The following is a 12,037-nucleotide window of genomic DNA, read 5'->3' on the forward strand; positions in this document are numbered from 1 at the left end:
TTAAGGGATTCTTCCCCCATGTACTTCATACAGTTCGATCTGCATAGGGTATGAGAGCAGATTTCGATTCAATAACAATTATCTATAAACACAAAGAAACTGATTATGAAGAAGATCATGAAATTGAGATGAAATAACTACTTGAAGCTACATGTAGCTGTCCACACACACAAAAAAAAATTGCAGAATAAAAGTGACATAAAAATTCATGTGACACAAAGCATAATCAAAGACTCTGGAAGCAAGACTAGAAAGCATATGGCAAAGCAAGTTCTTGTCTGCCAGCTGGCAAACACATCAACTCCAGCGTCTGTGCACGGTAATTGAAACTGCTGGCAGGGATGAGCGCGCTTCAAGGAAAATTTTGTGCCGAAACTTTGTAGAAACTTCTTAGTTTCAGCAACAAGACTGCCATGAAACCAGAACACAAGTCAATTTTGAAGTATCATTAATCATACTGTAAGTATGTCAAGAGGCTGTCAAGCTTGGAGTTTCATGGGAAGCCACTATCTTCCTCAGAAAGAACATTGGACTCTTTTTTCTTTTCTTTTTTTTTCCTGGGGGGGGGGGGGTTTACTTGCTTACAGCTCTTTTTTGATTGATGGGCATTTCCGTGAGTTGTGCGACATGACCACCAAAATTTTACCCGCATATTTCAGGACAACTGATAATCTTACTTTGTTAGCCATAGTTTGAAGTGTGTGAAACCAACTTTACCTTTAAGAAAAGTTCCCTTTTGTGCATTTTTATACCTTTTCAAGCCAGAAAACATTTTTTGACCTAAAAATCCCTAAAAATGCATTCTTGTTGCTCTTTGTGATTATTTTTTATATTTGAGGCTAAAATCAAACTTTGTTTGGTTTTACAAATCAAAAATATATTAATCTAGCAGAAAATAAAGTGGAGACCTCGATATAAGATATGTACTTCGGACACCAGCGTGCTCTTACATAGCTCGAGAAGCTGCTGTAACGTGAGTTTCCGAAACATGAATTTTTTAACCTAGCAATTTTACTATGCCCAACTGAGACATGGTATTTTGGATTATCAAATAACTATGCAGCACACATCCAAGAAATATGATGGGACTTATAGTCTTTGCTTCAAATTCTCATAACAGAGGTCTTAAAATTGTAACGTGAGTTACCATGTAACGTGAGTTACCACAATGTAACGTGAGTTACCGACATGATTTTTCTTTAATACCAAGAAATGATATGAAGGTTGTGATTGTAAGTAACCAATGAGTACATGATTACTGAACTCTTGTATTAAGATTCTATTTCCAGTAGATTGTTATTCTCTTGGTCTCTCTCTATCACCAAACCAACTGGTCTACATGTACAATGTATTAATTACACATGTTCATCACATGTTAACTTCTGAAAGAAACTGTTCCATATTTACTATTTAATATTACAGTGCATGTATACTGATCTGTTACGAAAGTTGTTAAAAGACATTTCTTCTAAAGCTGCATGGACCTTGTTCCAGCAAATTATCAAAATTGTGTGATAACTATTAATAGCCTCCTGATTGGGATAATCACTGCATGATTACTCTTGAAAAGTTCTTGTTTTTGTAATTCAAGTGATTACTATTTGACATTTCATACTTGTAGTTTATACCTACCTGTATAGACCAAAGCCATTGTTTATGAGGCTGAAACATTTACATGTATGAACAGAATTTTAAGATTGGAGCTCGCTTCCTGCTGTTTTTTTCTGAGATTTTTGAGAACTGAACATTGTGAATTTGACACGCTTATGTGTTTTATACTATTCTACTCTGAGGTTTTAGCTATATTGTTGCAAAATCCTACAATGAAACTTTTCCATGTTTACTATAATTTACTTTACATGCTGATCTATATATTACCAAAAACTTGTCGAATGTGAACCTCATTATCAGACATTTTCTTTAAGAGCTGGACAGTCATGTACCTTAAAGCAAACTATCAACATTTTGTGATATTAATAGTTAGCCTCCTGATCACAAAATATTTACTATTCATGTTTTTCATTGGGATTTACTGCGTCAGTCTGCTTGATTACTCTAGAAAATACTGGTATATACTTTTTACATGTATGTACAATTTAAATAATGGCTACTTGACATTTCATAGACCAAAGCCATTGTTTTTAAAGGCTAAAACATTTATGAACATGTTTTATTAAACTGATCAATACTGGTAGCAGATAACTAAAATCTATCTGCAGTTTCTGTAATTCAAGTCTAATTTCTGTACCAGTTTCGTATAAGAATTTGTAAACAAATCAAACACACAAACAATTGATTATTGAGTAATTCAAACAATTATCAAATAATTGGAATATAAATTGCATTGTTTAAAAGTTAAAAGATTTATTGAAATATTTCATTTCTGAACCTTTAAACTCTCCACAGACTACATGTACAGGTCTCTAGTCTCATGACTCAGTGTATTAAATGGAATAGTTTATGGATGACTTGTTTTATCTAGATAGCCTGAAATCCATTTAAATCTAGTAAAATGAAAAAACAATCAAATCAAATTCTCAATTAAATCCTCAATTTCTGATGCATTTGTTAACTGGAAAAGAGTGTAATTTAATGAAATAGACTCTGTTTCATATCATTTTGTTGAATACAATTTTTGTCTCAGTACAAATGAAAGTTTGGAAAACGACTCAATTAAAAATGAAATTTATCTTCAAGTTGGTATTCTAAATGTAAAGTTTCCTGCCTTTTGGTAATCTCATGAATAAAATGGGATTAATTACTGTCAGATCAATGTTCAAATCAATTTAGATTCTTTATTCATGGAGTTTGTTTGTAAAAAAAAGTTGTCTTGGTAAGTTTCCTTTGGATTATTAAGACAAAAATTCGTCTTGTGATCATGTGGACAAACTGTAACGTGAGTTACCGTAACGTGAGTTACCGCTTCCCATGACGATACCTGGAAAATGTAAGACAATTTGAATTTTTACCATGCTCGGTGATGTATGTTGTTAGTCCATGACTTTGACACAATAGACTTTAAAGTCTCTCTGTTTCTTGTTTGAGGAAACTTTTGAATATAAGACATGCCAAATTTTTGCATGTCCAAATTATGTAACGTGAGTTACCGACATTTGTAGTGTTTTTTCTCATAGTTCTCATAAGAGTCTGTGGATGTAATGTTGCTGTGAGGTAGGATGGAGGTGCATGATACTCATTCACATGTAGTAACTCATATCACTAATTAGGTTTTAAGGATATTGATCTCAACAACCTAATTTTGAGTTCAAAATGTAACGTGAGTTACCGTGGAAATGCCCTGATACACTATTGCAAGTTATTGACGGTCTGAGAATGCAGTGTACAAGTATGTGATACATGTACACTCTACGTGATTCAGCTGATCAGTTTGATGTTCTGGATCCAAAAAACAAAATTTTGACTCTTTGAGAGTGACTAATCATCTCCCTGAAAAAAAAAATAGAACAAAACAAAACAAGCATGTTAACCGAAATCTTTCAGGAGGTAGTTGATATTGGCCAATTAAGCATGAGTGTGTGGTTCTTCACTTTTTATAGCTTGCCTCCATGGAGGTCAAGGCACTATGTACTATGTATCGGAACCATGAAAATATTACAAATCTAGGTGGGGGAAAATTATTTGCCTACAAAAATATCATGCAAAAACACAGAGGCGTAGAAATTCCCTCGTTGAAGTGGTCTCCCAAAAAGTATGAAACTCTGCTTTTAGAACAAGAACCAGGCAGCACAAAAATAAAAATTATCAGCAGGTGCACTATTATTAAAGAAGTCTGCCTTGATAATGTTATTCAAGCATACTGTATACATATACATGTACACAAGAAAACTTGGAATCGTCTTACTCAATAAGTGCTACTTTTTCAATCCAATATTACCCAGACACATTTAACTCTATTATAATATTGGATTACACAAGTGACACACATTCACATGCATGCACACAAAGTATCTTGCCAACTTGATACAATTTGCGAACATTGCTTTATAATAGCTTTGTATGAGACATGCTGTTCATAGTCACACTTTCATTTACACAGTCTTCCATATTTTCACATTTCAGTTGTGTTTGTGATCCAGTCTTTTACAAGGGACCTCGCATTTGTCCTAATCCTTAGGATTATGTCAACACCTCCATATCAATCAAATGCCATGTGGTTCATACTAAATAATTCTTCTACTTTTGCCTTCTTTTTTTTTGTACCTGTTTTCAAATTCTCCTGGCATGCATTCTACATGTAGAGTTCCATTTGCTTGCAAAAACAGATTAATCATATAAATCAGTTCTGGCCTAGATATTTAAATGCATCCACATGCCAATTTGGTGAATAACTCGGCCAACAGATTACATTTCAACTGCCATACTCAAAACAGATTATTTGATACACGCATGTACCCATAATACATTTCAACCAGAGCACCAAGCTTATCTGATTTCTATGCAAATGTGTGACGACTTGTACAACCTACAAGATATCAAGGACCTGCAAAGTTGGCTTTAAATAAAGAGTTTTGAAGACATGGAATTGCACTACCTTGTTCTGCAATATGGAGAAGTGTAAATAGACCCTACTGTACATAAAGATACAGTACAAGCCTACCCATGGCAATTCTACCTATTCGCGTACTTCACTCGCAAGTCAACAAAAATTCAACAATACATGCATAACTACACAATGTACAAGTGTATGCTGTTTCCAAAACGATTTTCAATGCACAAGCCAAGCTAACAACAACCACAGGAACCAAAACAAAATACATCACTTCGGGTATAGCACTTGGTACCAAGGAATTTTGTACCAATTACAGTCTTCAGTGACTTTCTGGTGACACTACTACAGGACGCAAATTTGACGGGCCTCAATACGTCATCTAGGGTCCATTTCTGAGATTTTTGTTGGATACTTGTGGGTGGCACATTGATATCAATACTGTAAAAGTGGATATTTTCGCAGTCTAAGTATTTTTTTTTATATACACGGCCGAGTAAGATGAATTTCTCATTAACTTTTAATTCCCCACAATGAAGACATTGCATGGTGGCACAAAACACACAAATTTTCACAGTGTATTAATTTGTATTTATTTATTTATTCATTTATTCATTTGTTTTGTTTCAGTAGGGTAGCTCTGTCAGTGGCTACACACTGTTATTCTCAGAGGCCCTACACATACAGTAACGTTTTTGCACATTTCGTGCTTCTTTTGGCTTGCCTGAATTCCAAAAACCCATGAAAATATCTTCACAATTTTATCTGCACATTTTAGATTGATTGACAATCATGTAATGCGAATTCAAGAACCTGTGAATATGTTTCTGAGCCACTCAGCGCGAAAAATTAATCAGGCAAAAGTATGGACGTTTACAGTTACTTTCTGGTTGAGCGAAATGCATGAAAATTTTCACTTTCACAGAACCCCTTTCATGCTTGGCAAATTTCACTCAAGATTACCCAATAACTCTTGTTGACACTGTAATCTCATGAAAGGCATTACAGTTAACTCTACAGTAAAATGCCAGGTGACTTTTCAGAAATTTCACTCTCGACCCATCCCTGTTAAACTTGTGGCTGTCCTGAGAACTCTTGGGGGAAGGTGTAGCATGAAAGGCATCGTAGTGAAAATCTTGAGAGAAAATTGCAGGTCAGTAAACAACGTCTTGCGGGCCGTTTGCGCATGCTCTTTAACATACTTGCACTGCAGAAGAGCGCGCAAAAGAAATTCGAGTTGGAGCTCATTCACTAGTTGCTAGTGTGAGAGAAATTTCTCGCAGGTGTTCCCCGTTTGATTCCCCGTTGAATCTCCCAGGTGATCACCATATTGACTGAGACCTAGACAGTGTGAAAGGGGTAAAGTGATCCCCCGCAGGTAATCTCTTGGAGGTGACAAGGGTGCCTTTATCAACTCACTGCTGGTGCAGAATTAAGGTTTCCAAATAAAATTCAGGGAGTTTTGGCAGTTGATAAACGCAAAGCTGCTTAGATTATTAGGATAGAAATGCATACATCTGAAATGCCGAAAAAAGTGTGATTGCAAACGTGTTTGAGCCAGAAACGTGTTTCTGTACAGTTTATCAAAATGCAAAGTTGTTTTGAAGCTGTACAGAGCTCAGACCTGCCCTAGCCAACTAACCACACTTCTCTGCTCCTCAGGTCAAACTGTGTAATGGAGCTGCACAGTGACAAAGGCCTCCCAATTCACTTACGACAGAGTTGATAAATGTAACAACTCCACAAATGTGATCTGGAAGACGTTTGCAAACACATTTCAAACATGGAAAAGTTGACAAAACGTAGCCAAGGACTTACTTTAACGGAGAGCCTGTTGCACACCACCCTGGTGATCCGGATCCATGACGGTAGCTCCAGGACCTCCATCAACACCTCTTCATCAAGCTCTAGATTGGTCAGCTGGCCCTCCCCTTTCAGGGTGCTCAGACCTATCTTGTCCTGGGACAAGTTCTTCACAAACCTACACAGAAAGAGAAACACACAAAACAGAAAACAGAAAAGGAAAGATTGGTTTTAAGATGGGTGCTTAGTTTTCACAAACCTGTAAAGAAAGAAAACTACACAGACAAACAAACAGAAAAGGATAGATTGATTGAAAGTTGGATGCTAAGTTTTCACAAACCTGCAAAGAAAGAAAAAACATACACCAACAAACAATAAAGGATGGACAGATTGAAAACTGGGTACATAGTGCGGAACACGAGATCACTGGCAACCAAAGACAAAAGAACAATATTTACACATTTAAAGGCAAGACATAGTTCTGGTATGCCTGTACAACTGTCAAATTTCGCTCCCAAATGTACACGTATGCCTAAAAAATGTGTGGAATAACACTGTAAATGTACAATAACACAATATTTGTTAGGCAACGACAAAAATGTGCACAATTAACCAGAAAGGTTCGCATCTCAGAACTTATCCAATCGGGGTCAAGCTGACTCAGACTCAGGGACAACTTGGTCTCGCTTTGACGGCGGGGCCGAGTTGTCCCTCTGGATTCTACAGTGTTGTACTATGGGAGCACTTTGCGTTCTGGCTGGTCGCAGTTATGGGCTGAGTTGATACAATGCGCACATCAAAGAACCTCTTTGGCATGCATACAAAATGAATGTGCAGCTACTCATAGATAATATGGCAATCACAAACTGCGTGTAAATTGTCTGAAATTGGGCTTAGTTTTGTCCCTGAGACCGAATCAAACTGGATCCTTCTGGAGTAAAAGTTGACTTTTATTATGTTGCTCTTAAAGACTTTTGCCAAGTTCTACCCTAGCCAGCGAGCTAGGATAATTACCCAGTAGTTACACCCTGACATTATAATCCAGTCTTTAATCCGGTAACATTCCAATGATACACTCACAGGGGCAGATCCAGAAATTCCCTAAGGGGGGGGGGGGGGGGGGAACGCAAACAATATTTCTGGTGCTACTTCCGGGTTTCATCTCATTTTTTTTTTTTCAATTTCTTTTTTTTTTCAACAACAAATAAAAAGGGGGCGCAGACCTGGTGTGCCCCCCCCCCTCCTGATCCGCCACTGCACTCAACACGCATTCATAGTCTTGTGCAATACTCAGACAGAATGACACATCTTGCGCCAATCTAGTGACGTGCTTGGATTGTATACAACACGCACACTCCCTTGATGGTGCTTTGTAATTGCAGCTGTACAACTGTTGAAGGAGTAGGTTGTTACGGAAACCTACCAGCATAGGGGCGGAAAAGGTCTTCGGTGGGTCAGTCGTCTGTACTAGACTACTACAAAGACAGTAGGTACCCCTTGCTTCGCCTCGCTCTGCGTCTGAGCGAGGCAAAGAATTTTGTTCTCTGAACACTGCTGATCGGTATCGCAATGATGTTGTTTACCTAAGCTAATGTTAAAACAGAGTTTCTAGTCTCCATCACACTCGTAGTCGTACAAGTTGTACTCGTAGTGATTAAAAATGGTTGGCCAACTACTGTATAAGCTGTTATTATCGCGAGGGTTTAATTTTTGCAAATTTCGCCAATCACAGCTGGATCGCAAATTTAACAACACGCGAAAATGTCTCCATGATCCCCGAGTGTTAATATTGCATTCAGGTAAGCGTTGGCGTCAGTTCGCGAAAACAACATCTCGCGAAATTGTCTGTGGCCTTGTCATTCACGAAAATATCTGTACGCGAAAATAATAGCGTATAGGGTAACATCCCCAGTATTCGGTCACTTAAGCTTATTTGCAATATTTTTCGAACTAAAATAATACATACATACATCATATCTACAGCAATGTATGTGAAATATATCAAATTTCTTTAATCTCAATTTTTATTTTGTTAAATATCACACAGAATTTCACAAAATCGCAAAATATATCACCTTGAAAATTCCCCAGTATACGGTCACCGGCTCCAGTATTCGTTCACGCGATATGCGCGTTCAAAGTCAATGCGTGTTCAAGGCAGCTGAAAAACGCGCGCGCGCGCTACCTCGTTGGCGCAAAATTTCATCGGGGACGTTGCGGCGCCCGTTGGTGACCGAATACTGGGACTCGGCACTTCCATTCAACCCTTGTGCATTGAGACACTGTATCGGCACGTACGTAAAATTTGTTTTTCTTTTGCGTTTTTAAGGATACCATCACACTCCAAGCTTGCGATAAGCAAAAAATCCCGCGAGAGAACGGCCTATTTCTCGATTTTTAGCGCTTTTTCGGCGACCCGTACTCTTAAAACTGGGCCTTATCCGCGCGCGCTTTTGGAAAGTAGCGCCGATTCTGCACTTTTGACGGTAAAATTTGGGATTTTGGAAGGATTTTTGAAGGGGGCTAAGGACGTTTTCTGTTGTGAATAAGTGTGCAAGTGTGTGAATCAATGTGATTTGCGTGTGTTGTGACAGTTGAACTTACTGGCTGGTGACTAGTAATAAGTGACCGAATACCGGGGGCTGACCGAATACTGGTGCCCTTACCCTAGCTATAGGAGGTCTACAGTAATCTGTCACGATCGAGTGTCAGTACAAAGTTTATACTTTAACTTAATGATAAGAATAGGGTTTCTACAGTTGCCATTTAGACCTAACTGGTCAAATGTCTAATTAAATTACATTGAACAAACATGGTCATGGTTGCGTTTAACACAGAAAGTGCATTTTCAACATAATATTAATGATAAGAATAAACATGCAGAAAATCTAAATAGCTTTGTAGTTGTAGGGTGGCACATCCTATTACCGGACGCTTTTCTTTGTGGCTTTGAATTCCGTACTCATAGAATGAAATTTCGGCTAAAAATAACACCACTTATTCACAGACTCATGGAAATTACGAATTCAGCCAACTTATGTCAATTCTTCGTTCCAGTTTTTAGAAAATATGCTTCAAACATACCCATCTAAAAATAGTGGGTTTTTGCGCGGTGCAAAATCGCATTGTATTACCGGACGCGATTTTCGTAATCGAATAATCGAGGTCTTTTGTACCTAATCCTTGCACCAGAATCACAATTCATCCAACAAATCACCGTATACATTCTCACCGAGCGGATGACAAAAAAAAAAAATCGGCAAACGAGGCTCAAATTTCGTATTTTACAGTAAAATGTCTGTCTTGACCATTTCGAACAGTTCACGCAATAAAACCTTGTGAGAAATCGACAACTGGTTAGACTCTATACTTCTAGTTTACGTGCTTTGTCTATGGGAGCTGCACGCGCGGGCGATGAGTTGCGTGCCCCTTAGCGCACAACTATTCTGCATCGTTCGCGTTTGAGGACGATAGCTACAAATTTCTGATATTGATCAGTGAACTTTTGGTTCTAAATAGAATCTTCAGCATTTTTCCTGTATGTGAGTGGGATTTCATAGAATTTCAGTCGCGAAATGTGATTCAAACATGCATGAATATTAACTATGACGAGGTGCGGGTCACTCAACTATAAATTTGAGGTAAAATGTGAATTTTTTTCGTGTTTTTACATTTTTATGTGGCGTTTTTTGCGATTTCGTTCCACACAAAGTTCTGTGAGGCTAATCTATGAAGTCTCGCGCGTACAGAATGTCATTAGTACGCAAAAATGTGCGTGTCCGGTAATACCATGCGTCCGGTAATACCTTGACCGAAAGATCGGTCTGTATCTGTCCGTCGGGGAATGTTCCGCGGAGACTGCGTCTGGCTTCACGGATCTCCTCCGTATACAGACCGAAGTCAATGATTGCGGCTCCTGTGTGGAGCAGTCGCGCACAGATCAAACGTTACGATAAACCAAATTTCAGACAGCTTTTTTACATTCAAACAAGTTAGACATGACATGACACATTATGCAGCAATATTTGGGATAAATTTCTCAATTGTGCAATCGAAATACTCACATGGAGTCACATAAACTCGGTTATAACGCAGACATTTTATCGATATCGCAACATCGCCGTTCGCAAGCTGTAAGTCGCCATTTTGAATCTGTAAGCCAATCACATGCGAGGTACGTCTTTTAGTAGAACAAACACGTAGAAGCTACCTCGCATGTGATTGGCTAATAGATTCATACTGTATGTTTCTGCAGTTTGAACGTGACGACGCGACAGGCTGTGTTTTACGTTGAAAATTCTACTGAAATTTTGGATTATTCATTAATCTGGTGAGTTTAATGTATTCTTAAAAAGCTAATTTCACTATACAAGCTTAAATTTGCCGACCTAGGGCCGTGAATTAGACGCAATCGAGAAGGGTGAGGTACCTCACCCAATTTTCCATAGAGACAGTGGTTAAGAACATCCACACAGCAATGAGTACTGCAACCTTCCATCTGTCTACGGAGGACAGCGTTAATGGCAAAATATAAAAAGAGTCCTCCGGACAGACGGATCTTTCTGTCTAACGTTAGATAATACCATGCTTGCCCCTACTTAACTACACGCAGCCGCTGTCGCGAAGCGACGCGGCTGCACCTCTATTCCCTCGCAGACGTTGTCATTTTTCAGTGTGGTTGTGCGACTCCTTCATGAATATCTTTATTAATCGTGGAAAACTAAAATACAAGGAATTATCGTAATCTATGATAATCATTCAATAATCGGTACGCGATTTTTTGTTTAATTACGTCAAAAACTCACCGAAATCTGTGGCTGAAATCAGGTCTGTAAACGTCCTTATTGCTTCACTCCTCATCTGCGTGTTATTTGAATGGCATTCACTCTCGTATACTACAACGTACAACGTAGGTAGTCGGAGAGCTAGAGGGCGCCTCTCCGACTACCTACGTTGTAGTATACGAGAGTGAATGCCATTCAAATAACACGCAGATGAGGAGTGAAGCAATAAGGACGTTTACAGACCTGATTTCAGCCATAAAACCATAGATTTCGGTAAGTTTTTGACGTAATTAAACAAAAAATCGTATACCGATTATTGAATGATTATCATAGATTACGATAATTCCTTGTATTTTAGTTTTCCACAATTAATAAAGATATTCATGAAGGAGTCGCACAACCACACTGAAAAATGACAACGTCTGCGAAGGAATAGAGCCCAGCCGCTGTCCCTACAGCGGCTGCGTGTAGCTAGCCCCTACTTAACCCAGTGTAGTTCATAAGTTAGGAATTCTAGAACATACAAAACGCGTGTTTTTTTTTTGCGCTTTATAATTTACTCACTTTGATAAATGTTTGATGATCTGATTCTTGATAATCGACGTCATTTTCGCTTTCGTTGTTTCGACACTAACGTCAGCAATTCACAACACAAGAAGACTAGAGGTGGGTATATGAGCGGTGGTGAGTTACGACAACATCGCCGCGGGTACCGACACCGACGTCACCGAAGCCATTTCTGGAGGACTGACACCTTTCTCCATAGAATACATGTTTATCGGAAGAATTCTGATGCTTAGATATGGGTGATGGGCTTTTGAACTGTCAACGTTGGTAGCGTGCGTCTACAAATCCGCATTTATACAAACAGTTAGTAATATATTTCACCACCACTCATAGAAACTCTGGCTCCGGTTACCACGAACTGTAAGGTCCAGCATAT

At 38.5% G+C, this 12,037-nt stretch overlaps 1 protein-coding gene across 1 annotated transcript in view; it reads right to left on the minus strand.

Annotated features, from left to right (window-relative positions):
- Window positions 1-11,702, minus strand: part of LOC139727682 (bridge-like lipid transfer protein family member 3B) — a 101,209-nt gene extending 89,507 nt beyond the window's left edge. Inside the window, exons 1-2 of the mRNA XM_071638661.1 lie at window positions 11,659-11,702; window positions 6,326-6,488 (exon numbers count right to left, since the gene is read on the minus strand). Coding sequence (XP_071494762.1) covers window positions 6,326-6,488; window positions 11,659-11,702 — 207 coding nt within the window. The remainder of the gene's footprint in view (window positions 1-6,325; window positions 6,489-11,658) is intronic.
- Window positions 11,703-12,037: the final 335 nt, after the last annotated feature.

This window comes from Diadema antillarum, unplaced genomic scaffold (genome assembly GCF_040938485.1).
Source record: "Diadema antillarum isolate AM-2024a unplaced genomic scaffold, OU_Dant_1.0 seq00000142_RagTag, whole genome shotgun sequence".
Lineage (NCBI taxonomy): Eukaryota > Metazoa > Echinodermata > Echinoidea > Diadematoida > Diadematidae > Diadema > Diadema antillarum.